Genomic DNA, 21,098 nt, shown 5'->3' on the forward strand with positions numbered 1-21,098 from the left:
AGCTTAGCCATATAGATGTATACCTCTACATTTGCTTTAATGGACAATTGTTAAATAAGTTCCTTTTAAGTAAATTTCTGAGGATTTATCTGGAAGTTCTGCAAGGCAATTGCTGTTCAATAATTTGCTTTGCTTTAGATATTTTGTGTCAAATGAAAATATTGTTGTGTAGAAAATATGTTAAATGTAAAATATTATAAAATATGATATTTTGATGCAACATTGAAATCATTTATCTACTGTTTCTGTGTGCACTTGATATATTTTTTTGTCATTTCTCAAAAACAAAATGACAATTCTCTTGTGAGTGTGAGGTTCATTTTACACGAAGTGGTTGTTTTCTAATTCACTAAGTCATTGTTAAGTATATATTCCAAAACATGGTGTTTCCATATGCTGCAACACTGCCAACTTAACTGAAGTTTCAATGTTACTGACCTTATGCATTATCTCATCCTTCTGATCTTTGTGTCTTTACAAACCGTAATTGAACATATGAATGTTGTCATCCGTAGTCATATTGTGGATATAGATCTAAGGTTTAGTTACTGTGTGAATTTGAAAAGAAGCATGTTTGATGTAACTGTTGATGTTTATTACTGTGGTCCAGGTATTAGAAATGATTAAATTAAAGTGCTGTTGCATCCTTTCAGACAAGATTTCATGAACACATCTTCATCTTGACATGAGTAGATTGAAAAAAATTATATATTTTGTTACTTACTGGCAACAAAATCAGACAGTTTCTTGTAATGCCTAGACCACATTTTTGCATGCAGGATTTGATAAACTGTTAAGTAGTTCTAGAAAGTTGTATAAACCATGATGTTTTGATTGTTAAAACACATTGTTAACTCTTCAAGAAAGAACTCATATTTCTACTTTTTTTGTGAATTCCTACAAGGCATGTCTTTTTTTGCCAAGTCTGTAAAATTGTTGTAGCAGTAGTATGAACTGTATGAATATTTTTTCCCTGTTCAAAGTTGAAAGGATAACACTTTTTTTCCATTGGCTGGTGAAGCATGGTTAATTGGTTAGTTATAATAGAGGCTCCAAGTGTTTGTTATTAATTCTTTGCCCTTGCCTTCCTCATCTGCTCTCAAATGGATAGAATGGAGAGAACTGGAAGAAAGCGGTTACCCAGATCGCCATGTTAAGAAAGTTTCTTTTGAGCCTGGAACTATAGACAATGAAGAGAGAGAGGAAGAGGAGGTGGATGTGGAAGATGAGGACACACAACAAGGTAGATGTCTCTTTTGATCAAGACACTCTCAATACAACATCAGTATACACCACAAGCACACAACTTGATCACAAAAAATGCAGTGCATGGTCTTTTGACTCCTAAAATGTTAACATAATAGAAAGGATAAATCACTTCTGTATCAGAAGTTGCTTTGAACTCTCATTTATTGCTATCTACTATAATAAAAAGGTAATTTTATTTGTATATTGGTAAATGTATGATACTGTTTTCCTTTTTATAAAAAAGGGATCCTTTATCTGGCTCATTTCTCTGAATGTGCCACTGCAACTTGGCCATGATACATTTGATCACAATGGCTTCATTCTAGTTTAGTTTTAAAAACATGGCAATTTTTTTTTCAAATTGCTTTGAAAGGTGCTATATGGTTGATGGTTGAATGAATCGAATGTTTGTTTATCAAGAGATCAACATAAACCACATCATTTAGTTTTTAGTTTTTTTTTTTAAATATTTTATTATGGAGAAGAAAATACCTGAGGGGAATACAAGTTCATTTAGTGTGTACAGCATATTGCCATATTGCTATTTTACAGTCTTTGGCCATGGGCCACCACTGATAACAATAACACAGCACAATAGTATAGAATGGGATGATGATTATGCTAGATACTTTGGAGTGTCACAAGGTACCATAGAGTGACAAGTTGTGGTGTATTTTTATTTTTTATTTTATTTTTTCCTCTCATTTATGCAGTGTATGGTGGTTATCCTTTTAGGATAAGAAGTTTAGATATTAAACCTTTTTTTTTTTTTTTTTTTGCTGTGTGACTTCAGATATTTTGAAATAGATTTGCTTATGTTAGTACGATTTTAATGCTGACAACTGACATATCTCTCTATATATATTTCCTCGGCAATTTCAGACACCCAGGAGCTTGAGCAGTCTGAGGAAGAAGGTACTTTCTACATCCAGCATTCATTTATTTCATGTTTTTTTATTATTTTAATTATTTACCAAATGTATCCATGTTGTAATCCTAAGTTTGCATGCCCTGCAACAAATGCACTTGGGTTTGAATGGCTTCTGTTGTCCAGTGGCATGTCCACTTCAGATCAGTACGCTGCTGAGTACAATATGTTATGTTGAATGTTTAGTGGTCAGTTTGGTGTCACATTCATGACAGTTTCTTTGCCATTATGATTATTGAATTTCCTTTCAGATGAATTGATTCTAATAACCAATTTTTTAAAGCTGTGTAGCTATTCACTGATAATAATGTTGTTATTAAGAGCCCACACTGTAAAAGTCTTGAGTCCTAGATATTAACAGTTCCACAGAAAACTAGTTCTTTCTTCAGTTTGCTTCAGTACTTCTTGCTTTGCCTGGTATGCTTCTCACTTCAGTTTTGGGTTTTCCTTTTTCTATTTTACATTCCTAACATCTGTTTCTCTACTCTCTCTTTATTTACTCTTTCTCAGCCATTAACATCAGACATTACTGTCTTTTCTTTCCATGCCTTCTCTCTGTGGATGCAACACAGGTGACACAGAGGACAGTAAGAGACAGTCTGTGAAATCTATGATTTCTATGTTTGAGGAGAAAGCTAAAGAGCAGGAATACACTGCTACTAAAACACACACTGAAATAGGCAAATTACACATATATTCCCTGTGGGAACATGATCATATTCCAAATGGTGCCGATGAGGGTGTGGCTAACATGTATAAGTCTGTTGACATTTCTAGAAAAGAACAAATCCCAAAACACACTGAACACTTTGAAGTCAAGCAGGCAGAACCTGTAGTGATTGAAGACCAAAGCATTTCAGAGAAAACTAAGCTATATGATGAATATACGGAGGAAATACAGGAGGGAATTGCACCAACAATCATATCTGAAGTAGAATCTTATAAAGAAACTGAGTCTGAGTCTTCTGAGAGCGAACAAGAAGGGAAAGAGGAAATTATCCCAGCAATAGAAACTGAAATAGAAGCCTTTAAAGGAACTGAACCTAAATCTCCTGAGGGAGATCATGAAATCAAAGAGGAACTTGTCCCAGCAATAGAAACTGAAATAGAGACCTGTAAAGAAAGTAAACCTGAATCTTCTGAGGAAGAAGAAGAAATCAAGGAACAAACTAAACCTGAAGTTGAGGTTTATAAAGACACTGAACTCGAATCTTCTGAGGGAAAAGAAGTCAAAGAGGAAATTCTACCAGTGGTAGAACATAAAGCAGAGGCCTATAAAGAAACTGTGCCTGAGTCTTCTGAGGAAGAGCAGGAAATCAAGGAGGAAATTATCCCAGAAATTAAACCTGAAGTAGAAGCCTTCAAAGAGACTGAACCAGAGTCTTCTGAGGAAGAACCAGAAATCTTGGAGGAAATTGGAACAGAAACTGAACCTGCAGTTGAGGTCGATAAGGAAACTGAACTTGAATTATCGCAGGAAGAAGGAAAAGAGCAAATTTTATCAGAACAGGAAATAAAGCCCTATAAAGAAATGGAGCCTGAACCTTCTGAGGAAGAACCAGAAGAAATCAAAAAGGAAATTGTACCAGCAATAGCACCTGAAGCAGAGGCCTATAAAGAAACAGAGCCTGAATCTTCTGATGAAGAAACAGAAAAAATCAAAGAGGAAGTTGTACCAATAATAGCATCTGAAGCAGAGGCCTATAAAGAAAAAGAGGCTGAATCTTCTGAGGAAGAACCAGAAGAAATCAAAGAGGAAATTGTCCCAGCAATAGCAACTGAAGCAGAGGCCTATAAAGAAAAAGAGGCTGAATCTTCTGAGGAAGAAACAGAAGAAATCAAAGAGGAAGTTGTCCCTGCAATAGCACCTGAAGCAGAGGCCTATAAAGAAACAGAGCCTGAATCTTCTGAGGAAGAAACAGAAGAAATCAAAGAGGAAGTTGTACCAACAATAGCATCTGAAGCAGAGGCCTATAAAGAAACAGAGCCTGAACCTTCTGAGGAAGAACCGGAAGAAATCAAAGAGCAAGTTATAGCAGCAATAGCATCTGAAGCTGAGGCCTATAAAGAAACAGAGCCTGAACCTTCTGAGGAAGAACCAGAGGAAATCAAAGAGGAAGTTGTAGCAGCAATAGCATCTGAAGCTGAAGCCTATAAAGAAACAGAGCCTGAGCCGTCTGAGGAAGAACCGGAAGAAATCAAAGAGGAAGTTGTACCAGCAATAACATCTGAAACTGAGGCCTATAAAGAAACAGAGCCTGAACCTTCTGAAGAAGCACTGGAAGAAATCAAAGAAGAAGTTGTAGCAGCAATAGCATCTGAAGCTGAGGCCTATAAAGAAACAGAGGCTGAATCTTATGAGGAAGAACCAGAAGAAATCAAAGAAGTACCAGCAATAGCAACTGAAGCAGAGGCCTATAAAGAAACAGAGGCTGAATCTTCTGAGGAAGAAACAGAAGAAATCAAAGAGGAAGTTGTACCAACAATAGCATCTGAAGCAAAGGCCTATAAAGAAACAGAGGCTGAATCTTCTGAGGAAGAACCAGAAGAAATCAAAGAAGAAGTAATCCCAGCAATAGCAAGTGAAGCAGAGGCCTATAAAGAAACAGAGCCTGAATCTTCTGAGCAAGGACCAGAAGAAATCAAAGAGAAAGTTGTCCCATCAATAGCAACTGAAGCAGAGGCCTATAAAGAAACAGAGACTGAATCTTCTGAGGAAGAGCCAGAAGAAATCGAAGAGCAAGTTTTACCAAAAATAGCATCTGAAGCTGAGGCCTATAAAGAAACAGAGCCTGAACCTTCTGAGGAAGAACCAGAAGAAATCAAAGAGCAAGTTGTCCCATCAATAGCAACTGAAGCAGAGGCCTATAAAGAAACAGAGCCTGAATCTTCTGAGGAGGAAATAGAAGAAATCAAAGAGGAAGTTGTACCAACAATAGCATCTGAAGCAAAGGCCTATAAAGAAACAGAGACTGAATCTTCTGAGGAAGAGCCAGAAGAAATCGAAGAGCAAGTTTTACCAAAAATAGCATCTGAAGCTGAGGCCTATAAAGAAACAGAGCCTGAACCTTCTGAGGAAGAACCAGAAGAAATCAAAGAGCAAGTTGTCCCATCAATAGCAACTGAAGCAGAGGCCTATAAAGAAACAGAGCCTGAATCTTCTGAGGAGGAAATAGAAGAAATCAAAGAGGAAGTTGTACCAACATTAACATCTAGAGAAGAGGCATTTAAAGAAACAGAACCCGAATCTTCTGAGGAAGAACCAGAAGAAATCAAAGAGGAAGTAATCCCAGCAATATCAACTGAAGCAGAGGCCTATAAAGAAACAGAGCCAGAATCTTCTGAGGAAGAACCAGAAGAAATCAAAGAGGAAGTTGTCCCTGCAATAGCACCTGAAGCAGAGGCCTATAAAGAAACAGAGCCTGAATCTTCTGAGGAGGAAATAGAAGAAATCAAAGAGGAAGTTGTACCAACATTAGCATCTAAAGAAGAGGCCTTTAAAGAAACAGAACCCGAATCTTCTGAGGAAGGACCAGAAGAAATCAAAGAAGAAGTCATCCCAGCAGTATCAACTGAAGCAGAGGTTTATAAAGAAACAGAGCCAGAATCTTCTGAGGAAGAACCAGAAGAAATCAAAGAGGAAGTTGTACCAACAATAGCATCTGAAGCAGAGGCTTATAAAGAAAAAGAGGCTGAATCTTCTGAGGAAGAACCAGAAGAAATTAAAGAGGAAGTTTTACCAACAATAGCATCTGAAGCAGAGGCCTATAAAGAAACCGAAGCCAAATCTTCTGAGGAAGGACCAGAAGAAGTCAAAGAGGAAGTTTTACCAACAATAGCATCTGAAGCAGAGGCTTATAAAGAAACAGAGCCTGAATCTTCTGAGGAAGAACCAGAAGAAATCAAAAAGGAAGTTGTACCAGCAATAGCAACTGAAGCAGAGGCCTATAAAGAAACAGAGCCTGAATCTTATGAGGAAGAACCAGAAGAAATCAAAGAAGAAGTAATCCTAGCAGTATCAACTGAAGCAGAGGCCTATAAAGAAACAGAGCCTGAATCTTCTGATGAAGAAACAGAAAAAATCAAAGAGGAAGTTGTACCAATAATAGCATCTGAAGCAGAGGCCTATAAAGAAAAAGAGGCTGAATCTTCTGAGGAAGAACCAGAAGAAATCAAAGAGGAAATTGTCCCAGCAATAGCAACTGAAGCAGAGGCCTATAAAGAAAAAGAGGCTGAATCTTCTGAGGAAGAAACAGAAGAAATCAAAGAGGAAGTTGTCCCTGCAATAGCATCTGAAGCAGAGGCCGTTAAAGAAACAGAGCCTGAATCTTCTGAGGAAAAACCAGTGGAAATCAAAGATGTTTTTCCATTGATAGCAACTGAAGAAAAAGCCTATAAAGAAACAGAGCCTGAATTGTCTGAAGAAGAACCAGAAGAAATCAAAGAGGAAGTTGTACCAGCAATAGCAACTGGAGCAGAAGATTATCAGGAAACAGAACCTGAACCATATGAAAAAGAACAAGAAATCAAAGAGGAAACTGTGCTGGCAATAGGACCTGAAATAGAGGTATATAAAGAAACTGTCCCTGAATCTTCAGAGGAAGAAGAGGAAATAAAACCAGATATAAAAGCTGAAATACAGAGTTACATAGAAACTGAGCCTGGGTCATCAGAGGAAGAACAGGAAGAATTCAGAGAGGAAACTGAACTGGCAAAAGAACCAGTAGTAGAATCCTATAAAGAAATAGGACGTGAATCTTTTGAGGAAGAACAGGAAGAAGTGAAAGAGGAAGTTGCTTCAGCAGTAGCAACTGAAGCAGAGTCCTATAAAGAAACTGTGCCTCATTCGTTGGAAGGAGAACAAGTGAGGGGAGAAGCTGCACAGTTAAGAGCAGAAACGCTGAAAGCCACTGAACCAGACATTACTCTTAGATCTGATGTATTTCAAAGTGAACCTCGTGTCACTCATGATGTAGACGAATTTGAGGAAATCTTATCTGATGGAACAGTTGTAAAGCATAAACTCATCACAACTAAGGCCACAAAAACAATTGTTAGAAATGTATTAGCAGAAGGTGATGACAAGGAGCTGTTACAGCTTGCTGCAGAAAAAGTAGACACAGGTGATAAAGAATTGGGTGAAGACTTTGAATTTTCAGAAGACCATTTCAAAGACAAAGGAGAAATGTCATCTCATACAGAAGTTGAAGAATATGAAGAAGTTTTGCCTGATGGTACTTGTGTTCAAAGAAAGATTATAAAGACTGAAACATTTCATTCTGTGTCAAAAGTGCAAGAGGTATCTTTGCCCAGTGAATTACCCAGTGAGATTAAACAACCTTGTGATGACTACACAGTGGATGCTGAGGAGTCTGAATCTCCTTCAAGCAGTGTAGAAATGGTGAAAGAATTTTCACCAACTTCTGTGATACCAGACAGGACGGACTTCACTCTTTCAGAAGATGAGAAGGCCCATGAAATAAAGGAGGAAGAAAAATTTACAGATTATTCTAGAGAAACTGTGTCACAAATTGAATTATTGAAAGATATATCTCCAACAGTAACAGTGCCAGATATGAAATTAGAGCACCAGGAAATTGAACTGGAGTTGCAGACAGGTGATGTTTCTGATATCTGTGATTACCCACCATTTGGTGCATCTGAACACTTGGCAAGTGATGAAGGTGACCAGGAAAAAACAGAATTTTCTGAACAGTTGGAAACTTATCCAATTGAAGATCTACATGAAGATAGTGAAGTGGCAGATTCCATACACAGTCCTGTCCAAATGATGCCAAGGTTTTCACCAACAGCAATTTTGCCTGATAAAATTGATGATTATCCTGAAGAACCAGATGAGGAAATTGCAATGAAACAGGATTATGTATCTGCCACAGAAACATATGAGAGCACTACAGAAACTGAGGGTGAGGAGCATACCTGGGAAAAATCTACGGTGCATGAAGAAAGTACTACAGAAACTGAAGGTGAAGAGGATGTGTTGGAAGAGCCTGTTTTGCATGAAGTAATGAAGTCAAGTGAAAGTGACAAAGAAACGAGTGAAGATACTGAAATATCTCCAAGTCATAGCCCTGTTGAGCTTGTTAAAGAATTTTCCACCACTGCTTTTATTCCAGCAGATGATAAATACAGTGCAACAGAAAGTGAAACAGATATAACTTCGGAAAAGGTATCACTGTCCTTAAAGGTTTCGGAACTTACAACTGAACCAATGTCAAGTGATGTTGGAAGTGAATTTGAAATGGAATATACCAAAACTGAAATTGAGGAAGAAGAGGAAAGATCACCTCAGCATACACCAGTTGAAATGGTCCATGAAATAATTCCTGTGATGAATGTTAAGAGAGAGAGTATAGGAGATGCCTTAGACTCACATGAAATTGAAAGGGATCATGAGCAATATTGGTTAGAGGAAAAAACAATTTCTGAAAGTACAGTATCAAAATCCATCACAGCTCACAGTGAAGAGGGACAAGAACAAAAGACTGAGAGTGAAATTGAAACAGATTATTCACCTGTAGAATCCCTAAGTCATGAAGGTTTCTCTGCCGTAGAAACCAAAGAGGATTTAGATGAACTGTTCAGTAGAGGTGCAACTACTACTTCTGGCCAAGGATCTGGGACTTCAGGTGGGAGTGATTTAGAGGAGGAAGGGGAATTGATGCCTGCTTATGCAAAGCAAGTATCCATTGGTCCTGTTGAGCATATTTCAATGTCAGAACATCTTCAGTTAAGCGAAGACCAATCATCAGAATTAGCTCCTCCTCTCACTTCTAGTGAGGATAATTCCAGTGAGGATCCATCTGTAGAGGTGGGAAGAAAATTTTCTGATGTTAAAGTTGATGAACTTGACTTGCAAGGAATTGGGTCAGACTTTCCTGTTGTTTCGGAAACTGTCACCACATATGATATGTCAGATGAAGAAAAAGAGGATGACGAAATTGAAACTGATCATAAAGAACATGTCATAGACTACAATGAAGATGATAAGCAAGTAGAAGATGCAGATGACCGCTCTGCCCCTGCTTCCAAAGGTGGCTACATCCCTAGTTATGAGCTTCGCCTCTCTCTGCCAAGCCTAATTCCTACATCCTCAATGGAAGTTCAGGATCGTTCAAGCAGTTCTGCATCAGCAGTCGAGTCTCCAAGTGAACATAGTCAGGAGGAAGAACGCCCGCTCTCACCAAGTGATTACTTTCTTGAACCAGAATCTCATGGAGAAACACAAGTTAAAGAGGATCACGTTGCAAGACTAAGTAGTGACATTTCACAACAAATATTCATTGAACAATCCATCGAGGTCAGTTCTTCACAGCAAAGGAGATCTCTATTTCTTGAGAAAGACAAAAGTTATGAAGCTGACACAGAGGCAGAAAAAGTATCTCCAGCCGAAGAGGACAAGTTCTGGATAGAACAATATGAGCCTACAGCTAAGGAACCATTTCCAGCTTTTCCACGGTTGCCATTAGACTCTGAGGCTCCACCCTCACCATCACATTTTACTCTTGTAGTTGAACCCAAGGACCAAGAACCATTGGAATTGGATGGTGAAAAATCTGAGGTTGAGCTTTCTGAAAAACTAACATCTGATCTTACAGAAATTGATGGCTTTTTACTAACAGATGGAGAGCATGTGGTTGATGCTTATGCACAGGTTGAGGCATGTGGTGAACAGCAAGATTTACTCAGCTTCGAGCCTGGTGCTGTGGACAAACCTGCCCTTAAAGAAGAAGGTATTTACACGTTGACTCTTTGCTTGCATGCTGCTGTACTGTATACAATATCTATACAATACAGTTGCTTTCTTCTTTTATTTCTTTCATCTCTTAACATGTTGTCTTGTAAGTCTATGTAGGTCTGTGGAACAAGGATTCAAGCATTGGTCTGGCAGCCCAGGGAAAAACCAGGGGGTTCATTCACGCCTGCTTTCTAAGGGGTACACATCTGCACTCTGTAATAAAGTAAGCAGTCCATGCTTGTTTTCAGTTGCAATCAGTCAGTGTTACCCCTTCCTTAGTGTCATATTGACTTTTCCCCCTTTATTTGCCCCACAGACTTAGGTGCCCATGGGGAGGCCCATTATGACGATAGTTACCCAAGAAGTGCGGATCTACTGGGTGATATCGATGAGGAAGATGAAGAGTATGATGAGTTTGATGACTTAGATCATGCCAGGGAGCCAGATGACCCAGCTGTTGATGTAACTGATGATGAATTGGAGGATGAAGATGTTGTAGTGTCACCTTCAAAGCCTGTGATTACCACTCCATCATTCAGGCATAAGCGTAAACCAAAAGTAAAAATCAGAAAGTACCCTTCTCCTATAGATGTCACTTTTGAGTCTGGCCTTGATCAGATAGATGATAGCACCACCCCTGAACCCATCATAGAAGAGCCCAAAGAAAAGTACAGGTCCCATTCTTTGGATGTGGGTCAGATGCTACATGAGCATGACTATGTAGAAGATTACAAAAGTGAAGGTCTTCCAGCCCAAATGTCTATGGATGAAGACTTGTTATTGGCATCACAAAGAGGTATCAGATGATTCCTAATCATTTTATTTTCAAATTATTACATATTATGAGTTCCCTCCCACCTATCCTGGCTAACCCAATGTATATTCCTGTCTAACTGCTTGCAGCATCCTCCCAGTAAAAACTCAAAGTATGAATATTAAAAGGCTCAGTTTTATGTACATATTTAATATTGGGTGCAGGCGTGTATTCTGATATTCACCATATACTCATACATATCCATTGCTTGGGTACCTTATATAAATATCTATATATCTAAGATGTTATATTGAATAATATTTAAGTATATATACAGTATAATATATATAAGTATATTAACTCATCACGTAGGTCATCGCAGATCAAAAAGTATGAATGCTGCAATACCAAGTCCGTCAAAAGGTACTTGTTGTCATGTGTGTCTGCAGTGTTTCTTTGGATGAGACAACTTTTATCAATTAACTTTCAGGCTTCAAAAACATCAAGCATTGTTGATTTGTCTGATCTTGTTATGAATTTCAGCATTTGACATTTACAGCATGGTTTGGACCTATTCTGCAGATCCACAGGGCACAGATATATCTGTTCTTATCTGATCAATAGACTAGCTTTTAATTGAATAAGAAGGAACATGAATAGCCTTCAAATATCTTTGATGATCACTTTATGATACAACTATTAGATTGTTGACAAAGGCTGTGTTTTGCTTGTTGTTCTCCAGCATGCCTTTTTGTGCATACGAACCTTTTGTGCAGATGGTTTTTGGTTACTAACACAGCCTAACCTCCTTTTCTCCAGATTCCATATTTGCAGCCCATGAGAAGAGCACAGGGGATGATACTATGGTGATGGAGGAAGACCCTTTCTCTAAACAAACTTACTCCCTTAATCTTGCCACTTCTCCCAATGTCATGAGATCTCCCCCTGAATCCATATCTCCAGTAGATGAGACTGTTATTTCCAGTCCCGATAAAACCCCTGACCAAGTGAGAAATGTTCAGATCGGTGTCTCTCCAAGTGTTAGTCATGAAGTCATGTTTCATGAGCCTCCACCTGTATTGGCAGGCCGTGTGGTATCAGGAGAATTTGAGGATAAGATCCAAGAAGATGAAGGTATCTCTGAATTTGTTAACAAAGATGAGAAGGATACCCATGTGGAGGTGGAACAGGATACAACAGAGGAAGAGCCACATGCATCTCACCGAGAGTTTTTGTCTTTTGATAACATGGCATTTGAGGGCATGGATGATGGTGATGAAGGCAATATACCCTACCCAGCTGATATCAGCCGTATTGAAGAGGAACCTGAAAGTCATATTCAGGATGTACCTCAAACAGATACTCCAATGACACAGTCTTACTCTGGATCTGACATGACAACCTCATACACTGGGTCTGTCACAGAGAAATCTGAAATTGAACCAACATATGAAGAGGATTCGGTACACAAAATGGCCTCTTATGAATCTCGCGAGGAGAGGACACCTGTTGCTGAGGATCAACCATCATTTCCAGATGGAGTTGCCAGGCAAGTAAGTGAACCCCATGATGAGCTTACAGATACATATGAAGCTAGCGTGATTGAAAGTATTTTATCGAAGCACAGGGATGGAAGACCTGAAGTGATTCCAGAAGAAAAATACATCATAGACATGAGTGCAGAAGTTGCTGAAACAGCCTTACAGGATAAATCTGATACTGAAGTAAAAAGAGTGTCTTGGGCATCCACGGAAACATCTTCAGATACTGTGACACCATATGATACGGCACCAACATCAATGGAGACCTCACAAGAGTATCAGAGCCCAGATATGTGGAGCTCTGGACAGTCTGTTGAAGATTCGACACCTACACAAGAACACAAACACTTCCAACAACACCAGGATGAACCAAACAATATTCCAACAGTTATTGAAACTGACCCATATAATGTACTTTTGATACGTCAGTCATCAGAAGAGGCTGACATGACCCGCTCCTGCTCCATTGATAGTGAGGAACTGGAGACCACATACACTAGCACACAGGAGATGCAGGAAGAGATGCAAACAGAGATCACAAGTACAAGTCCTATGCCAATGTTCCATGAACCTCCAGTAGCTGGAGAATTCAGTGAGGAAGAGGATGATAACCACCGGCGAACTAAAAGTTCTGGATCGGAGAAACCGAAGGAATCGGCCTCAAGCGAAGACTTTGTAAAGTCATCTGTTTCTTCAGATGCATCTGCAGAGCCAGTCTTACTGGCTGCTACTTATGATCTTGATTCTGGTCATGTTTCACGTGTTGTCACAACATATGACCTTTCACCTGATACTGTTGACAAGCAGATGCCCATGGATACTGGAGTTAAGGTGATTTTATCCAGTCCAGAAGATGAGGTTTTTGAGACTGATACACAGGAAGAAAAATCACAGGACACCCATGAAGAAATGACCAAAGAAACAATAGAAACTGTGAGTGCAGAACTTGTAACTTCACAAGTCAGTACTGATCAATCAGATACAACAGAATCTTTCCCACCCTCCCCTTTCCAAAGCCCTTTATCTGAACCAGATGAAAAAGATGCTGAAGAGGACTTAGGGAGTCCTTTTGAAGTCCTCTCTCCATCTGAATTTGAAGATTATGATAGTTTTGTGGCATCTGGGCATGCTTTCGAGATTGATGCAGCTGTAGAAGCAGCAGCCTTGGCAGCTCAGGCTGCTCGCTACAAACATGATCATACTACTCACCCAGAACCTTCTGCTCCACCACCAGAGGAAATTAGTTTCCAAGATGAGACAGTACCAGCTGAGGATGAAACACCCTCATTTGAAGAACCAGCCTCTGCCAGTAGCAGTGACCATGATCTCAGTCCATTGAAAGAAATGGGATATATAGCTCCAGCAGTTCCAGAAGAAGAACCAGGAGAAATCAGTGATGTTGCAGAAGATGAGCTCAAATTAGAAACAGAAAAAGATGAAGAGAAGGAAGAACTGGAAGATGAAGCAGACCAATTAATGAATGGACCAACAGAAGTAGAATATGTGGCAAATATTGATGACTTTGTAATGGCATCTCCAGTGACTGAGGAGCAACAACAATCTGACTTGGAGAGCCCTACCAAATGTGAAACAGAAGTTGAAGTGACAGAAAGAGAGGAGCAACCAGAGACTGAGGATATTCAAGACACATCAGTGTCACAAGTCATTGGGCAGGAAACTCAAGTGACATCCACACCTGAAATGACAACTGAAAGTTTAAGAGAGGATTTGCAGCCTCCTATTCCAGATCACATGGTGACATCTGATCAGTCCACCCTGTATGACTTTGAAATGCCGGCATCTGAGGAGGCCTCAGTACCTCCCTCCATGAGTACTTCGTTTGAGCCATCCAGTGGCTTGTTTGAAGATTTAGAGCAGTCTGATATTGGATTTGGGAAATATGAAGACCTGAGCTATGATGGAAAGGATTATTTGGTCAGTGAAATTTCCTGGGATCAAAGCCATCAGGAGCCAGCAGCAAAACAGGATGAAGAAACATTTCAGTATGATCCCACTGAATCACATGAAGAGGAAGAAGCAGTCATGGTTGAGGCAGTAACACCTGAACAACCTGCTGTTGCAGGGCTGTCTTGGATGGAAGAGATGACAAGGACAGAGCACAAAGAATCTCACCAAACTCATGAGTCTCATATTACAGAGGAAACAGATTCTGGTGTTTATAGGCAACACATGTGGATGGAGGAGACACAGGAAAGTCATACTCTAAGACAGATGGTAGAAAGTGCTATGTATGAAGAGACAGGGACCCCAGATGATATATCTCCTGATGATAAAATTGAAGCAGAACCAGAGAGTTCAGATAAACTTGAACCAGAACTGCAGGATCTACAAGAAAGCCGCCCAGAATCAGAAACAAAGGACTACCCAGATGTAGAAACAGTAGATGACCAAACAGATGCTGACATACATTACTCACATTTTGAAAAAAATGTAGATGAAGAGGATTTGGATAGACCAATGTCACCAGAACCTGACAGCACCTTATTTGAACAACCAACTGTAACAGCACCAGAGCCTGAGGAAGAGGAGGAATTTGATCAGGAGGATGGGAGACACAGTTCAGCTTTAGCAGAAGCTCATATGCTGCACCATGATATGGCTTATGAAGATAGAGAACAAAGCCAAGAACCTGAAGAAGATAGGGACTTTGATGAACACCTTTTGGAGAGAACAGCTGCGCAGTTTGTTGGCAATGTTCTACAGGAGGCACAAGATATGGTTCAGCATGAATACCAAGAGCCATCGGATGAAGAAATGGATGAAGAGGAACAGGAAGAGAACAGACGGGAAGAAAATCAGGCAGAATCACCACAAGAGGCAAATAACTTTGTTCAGTTTGAAGTACACAGAGAGTATGACCCCGAGAGCAGCGATGAATCTGAAGGGCACAGGGAAGGTGTATATGGTCTTCAAAAGATCCAAGAAGAACCACATGAGGAAGCTGCTCCTGAAGGCACTGCAGTTAAACCAGTGGCAGTCGTCATGCCCATGACTGAACACAGTGAGGACATTCCTGAGATTAAAGTTACACAGCACTCCAGTGACGGGGATGAACAGATTGTGGAGACAGAAATTGAAGGATACTCTTCCCCAGAAGATGAGCATCTTAGGGATGTCGAACCAGAACAAGATGTATTTGAAGGTGCAGGAGAAGAGCCAAAGGAAGAGGAAAAGGACACTGAGCAGATTGAAAGTTACATGGAAGTCTCTGATCATAAACCATTGGCAATGGACTATGAAATGAAGGAGAGAGATGAAATTGAGGAAGATGAAGATCAAGAAATGGGAGTTGATGAATCTCGAACTACTGACTCACCAGAAGAAGAGAGTCTCCGTGATATGGTGAATTTTGTGATAACCCAGGAATCCAGTATAGATGAAGAACCAAAAGTATCAGAGGATGAATTAGAACAAAAAGAAGCTAAGCCTATTATGGCAGTGGAGCCTAGTCAAGAAGAAAAACAATCAGTATTAGAACCACAAGAATTAGAATCGCTAGAACAGCAGCATACTAAACATGACACAAAAGATGAAAAATCTGATGAATCGGCTTCAGAAACAGCTGCTGCAGTTGGTACCATGTCTGGGGCAGGAGCAGCTTGGTTAGAATCCATGCTAACTACTTACGATGCAGAAACCATAGAATCAAAAGATGGTCAGGTAGGTGAGCAATCTGCAGAGGAACCCCCAGAATTAAAGAGCCCAGATGATGCTGGAGATACTTCAAGTGTTGACAGTTTTGCAACTGTGGTCCCAACACAACAAGAAGAAGAAGACTACCAAGAGAAAAGGATGGCAGAAGTATCTTCCATGTCTTCTTCAATGCATTCAGATATTACCAGCAGTCAGGGACCTGCAGTTCCTACCTTTGCCATAGATGTCACTAGGGACCAAGAGGTGCCTATGTCACCAGATGAGGATATATTTCACATGTCACCTGATGAAGAAGTTATTCATAAACCAACACCAGAGCTGAAGAAGACATCCTCAGAAGAAAGACAGAGTTCAGAAACTAGTTCTTCACCCGGCCATGCAGACAGTGGAAAGTTCTTCAGCAAAACTGGTGAACATGATACTGGATCTGTTGCATCATCCCTTAATGAATTTGAAACACTGGAACAGATTTTCCATGCTGAAAAGACTGGGGGAAGATCCAGTATAGATTCTAGTCATGGCTCTCCAAAGTTCACCCCAAGAAGCACAGAAAGTGATGCCATATCTATCACCTCTTCTTTGTCTGAGTTTGAGAGGCTTGAGAGGGAAATAACACTTCATGGTTCAAATGATAAGATCAAGGGGAGTGCAGAATCTTCTGGATCTGTGTCTTCCCTAAATGAGTTTGAGGCTCTTGAGAAAGAATTGATGCAAGACAGTGAAAAAACCAAAATTGTGAAGCCATTAGAAGGAGGCAGTAAATATTCATCCTCCTCATCCTTACATGAGTTTGAAGCACTGGAAGATGAGGCAAGAATTGATCATGAATTGGAAGCAGAAGCACAAAAGATTGTTTCAATTCTAGAATCTGGTGAATTAATGTCAGAACAGTCGAGATTAGAGCAGGAACAAATGAACATTTATACGATGGGTCCAAAGCCAGAACAGAAGCCCACCACCGACAAGCCACTCTCACCTGAAAAACCAAGTCCAGCTAGTGATGATGACGGTGCACGCACTATTGAAAAAATCATTCAGGAGGCATCTATGAATGTTGAATTTTTCAGTCAGTTAGAAAGTTCTGCTGAAGTGGACCGCGACTCTCTTGATGGAAGGGATGATTCCTTGCATGAGGACCAGACGGTTCCGCCAGATTCCATAATGTTGATGTCCACAGAATCCATTGAATCAGTTCAGAGGGCACCACAGATAGAAAGATATGAAACCGATTCCTTAACAAGCCAGGAAAATATCATGGAGCGCTCAGTTGACTCCCTTTCTAGTCAAAATTTAATGGAGCAGTCATTTGACTCCATAAGAGATATGATGCAGAAATCTTCCGAGTCGGGGGACTTGATGCAGAGGTCAGCTGATTCATTGGGAACTGGCCCTGAAAATGTGATGGAAAGGTCCTCCGACTCCCTGGAACCTGAAGATCAGCAGGATGTCAGTAAGGTGGAAGCATTTGACACAGATTCCTTACAGGGGCAAGAACCCCCTCCTGACCTTCCCAGCCCACAGACTCCAGAAGATGAACCTATGGGTTCCCCATCACCTGATGATGAAAGATTCCAGACCCAAAAATATCAATATAGAAGTCACAAAACACAAAGTTATGGCTACCATGCTTCAGTCACCCATTCAGCGTATAATGTTAGAGACCCTTATATTGATTATGAAGGAAATTACGGTCAAGATTCACTGTACAGAGAAGACTATGACAGTCAAGGCAATTACTATGCCAGTGCATTTGAGCCTGACCCTTTAAAACCATTACCAGCAGAGCCATACAAGGACAAAAAGAAAGTTTTTACTATGGCCGAACTGGAGGAGATGAGAAAAGACAAACAAGAGAAAAGACAAAAAGAGGCACAAGAACCCTCTCCTGAAGATCCTGATGAAATAGTAAGCACAGCCACCACTTCACAGACCACCTCCCCGACTAATGACCCCCTGTCCACTCCCGCAGAGTCCCCCTCCTCCCCTCAGGACCGCCACGTAGCCACGAGGTCTGTCAGCATGTCAGCAGCCAGCCTAACACACAGCAGTATGAGCAGCAGCAGAGGTAGTACTAATTGTGCGCTGCTCCCCCACCCAGCTGTGTGCCTCTGTGCATGAACTAATTACGTTTGTGGTTTCCATTGCGTTGCAGGGCACCTGCACTGTCATGTGTACATAGCTCTTCCGTTCACAGGTTTAGTTCTGTATTGCCCCCCTGCTTTGCTATGTGGACTAATTGTCTCTATTTTTTCATGGTAATTTTTTCAGGTTTTTTTTAAACTTAAAATTGTTTATATTTGATAGTACATCTTACCTTGTCTGCATGCCAAAAGTGTGCTTTTACTGATGTTTTTATGCCATTTTCATGTTTTTATCTTGATTTACTGATTTGCTGTTTCCCTTTTTCATTGTCTCTTTATGTTGCCACTTAATAAATGTTGTGGTTATACTTTATGTATTGAGTAGATTTTTCATAGAGGTTTTTTAATCGTGATATGTATTTTGTAGAAGCTTATTCAGGATCACTTCAACTTGACAACAGCAAAGTTATTAAGCAGTCTTAACTTTCAAACATTCAAATCACAACTGTGTATGTAATAACATATAGATTTTGAATGCTTATTTAATGCCTTTGATGGAAAGTGAAGTAGAGTAGACTGGTTAATATCTGTGATACAGCATTGTTGAAGTATGCATTTTGCTGTACTGTTACTTCTTGCCTAATCAAGAAAGATTCAAAACTAGGTTTTAAACATCATTCATTGATATCCTAGGGCTTTAACCAGTTGGGGTGAATAGTTTATTGCCAAGTTGAATTGATCCTGTGCCTAGTGAATATTTTTGAATCTACCAATTTTAAATGCCTTTTAACTGCTTCTAGATTATATTGAACCCATTTATACATGTACATGTATGACGTGTTATCATAGTAAATAGTATTCATTACATACTAAATATTTATAATGAATTGAGTAGTTTGTTTAATAAAAGAAAACAAAAGGAAGTTTCTTGATCATTCTGTTATTTTTTTCCAGTTCAAATATGTTCAATAAGTAACATTTGCATAACTTTCCCTTTTAGAAACATACTCAACTGAGGTCCCAGAGGGAGCCACATATCAAGGTGGATACTTGTCTCTCTTTGCATCCTGTGATGTGTGAAAGCAGTTATGTGATGACTGTATTTGTTATGTGATGACTGTATTTGTATTGTCCTTCGCAATCAGTATTTCAGATTTCTAGAAATGTGTCTAACTAGGAGCGCTCTTTCTTTTCCTCTCTACACGTCTCTCCCTCTCTCTCTCTCTCTCTCTCTCTCTCTCTCGCATGGTTGTTTCAATTTTAAATATTATGATGCTAGTATCTTTTAGGCATGTTTTGGCTTAGCTGAGCATTATTTGCCATTTGCGTGACATTAAATCAGCCTGTATGTTACACATGGTGTACAAGCCTGTATGTTTATATATTCACTCTAAAAATAAGAGAATCGTTTGTCATTCAGTGCTTTTCAAGAGCTGTCATTATGCTGCATGTGACTTCATGTGTTTTCTCATGTTTCACTCTACATAATGTTTATGTGCTGTTTTGCTTTATTCATTATTGATTATGTGGAAAACCCTAAGCTTTTTGAACATGAAATAATGAAGGCTGTTATGACATGGTTCTTGCCTAAGAAATCACTTATGTTTGTTAGAAGCTTTGGCAACCTCAAACCTCAGAGAATGGTAGCCTGTGACATGCAAAGACCAACTAATACATTATACATGAAGAACAGGTTGAGAATGAAGAAAAATAGGGGATATCTAAATTTTTAATCTCAGACATTAGTTGGAAACATGGTTCAGGCTTTGTGATGAGACTACTATTTTTCACATTATGGTTTAGGGAAAAAAAAGATTCTCTTTGTATAAAAAGTTCCCAGTTCTGTTCATATTTATATCATATCATTTCGTATACTTTTGAGTTTATGACATGCATTAATATCTTGAGCATTTATATCCATGCATTTTCGTGTTTTGTTTTTCTTATATTTGAGTTGCTTTGTCTGTCTTCTTCAGCCTCAGGTGGCGCAAGGGTGTCTTTTGATCAGTATCATTATCCCTCGTTTGACGAGGATGACATGCGGGAGATAGACCCTACTGAGCATATGGAGGCCTTGGGACAAGGCATTCCTGAATACTATGGTACAGTACTCACAACTGACACTGTTGGTTCTATATATTGCACCGTACAAAGCAAGCACATTATTTCATTCAGAAATGTCTTTTTGTAACTTTGTTTATCTGTTTTGTCTGGAAAACCTTTTCTGTAATCTTTTGAACAATTTGGGATAAAATGTTTTTGGTTGGTTGATCTGAATTTTTTATTATTTCCTGTGTTTCAAGGCATTTTTTTTATGTAGAACTGTCTTATTCATTTGATTTTTAGCATAAATTAAAAAAAAAAAAGATTTGATAAAACAGTATGTCATTTGTGGGTACTGGTTGTTGATGAGTGTTCCATTTTCTTGGTCTAGGCTACAGCAGTACAATGCGGGGACAGGAGACGAGAGAAGAAGATTATGGTTATCAATATGAAGGTTCAATTTATTTGCTCATTTCTTTCTTTGTTTGTATTCAGTGTTGTAACCTGATGTCTTTTCTCTTTAATCTTTCCTTAGTCGATGGTGCCCTTGGAAACCGTTGGAATCTTCTGTGTGTGATATTTCTTTGATTGCTTGTATATAAATGTTTTTTGTTCTTTATTGTGTACCGGTAGTTACTGTTTATTAGAAATCAGTCATTTCTTATTTTAAATTAGAGCTCTTTTGTTGTACCATGCCTATGTACATGGCTATCAACCTCCCCTTAGCTAATAAATGAGGGCATATTTATCATTCCTTGCATAGTAACTGGAATCCATACCTCCACTGTACAAGTATGACAAAATATATGTAATATGTCATCATGACAAAGCCTAAGCTTAATCTTGAGGCTGTAGGGCCCAGGTGCCTTAGTAGTTTAAAATAATTTTTGTGGTGTAACTATCACCCCATTTTTGTCTTTTTTTATCTCACAGCATGTCATCAGGCCATGGCACTGCATATACACAACCAGCTCATTATAACACAAAAAACAATTAACACCATAATCAACAATTTATTTGTGTCAATATTATGTTGTATTTCTTTGAAATAGAATTTGATTTTAGTGCT

General features: G+C 39.3%; 1 protein-coding gene across 29 annotated transcripts in view; it reads left to right on the top strand.

The window, feature by feature from the left end:
* The window catches only part of LOC106166132 (uncharacterized), a 97,232-nt gene that overhangs the window by 71,820 nt on the left and 4,314 nt on the right, over positions 1–21,098 (top strand). For 24 of the 29 annotated variants that reach the window (XM_087004268.1, XM_087004269.1, XM_087004272.1 and 21 more), the window contains 7 exons: positions 1,112–1,243; positions 2,131–2,163; positions 2,749–9,930; positions 11,509–17,970; positions 18,987–19,028; positions 19,963–20,088; positions 20,421–20,483. In XM_087004268.1, the coding sequence (XP_086860394.1) occupies positions 1,112–1,243; positions 2,131–2,163; positions 2,749–9,930; positions 11,509–17,970; positions 18,987–19,028; positions 19,963–20,088; positions 20,421–20,483 (14,040 nt within the window). The remainder of the gene's footprint in view (positions 1–1,111; positions 1,244–2,130; positions 2,164–2,748; positions 9,931–11,508; positions 17,971–18,986; positions 19,029–19,962; positions 20,089–20,420; positions 20,484–21,098) is intronic. The other 5 variants (XM_087004270.1, XM_087004271.1, XM_087004273.1 and 2 more) reach the window with 3 other exon arrangements.

The sequence above is a fragment of the Lingula anatina genome, chromosome 2, assembly GCF_051362555.1.
Source record: "Lingula anatina isolate TDL-2025a chromosome 2, LinAna3.0, whole genome shotgun sequence".
In the NCBI taxonomy this organism is placed as follows: Eukaryota; Metazoa; Brachiopoda; class Lingulata; order Lingulida; family Lingulidae; genus Lingula; species Lingula anatina.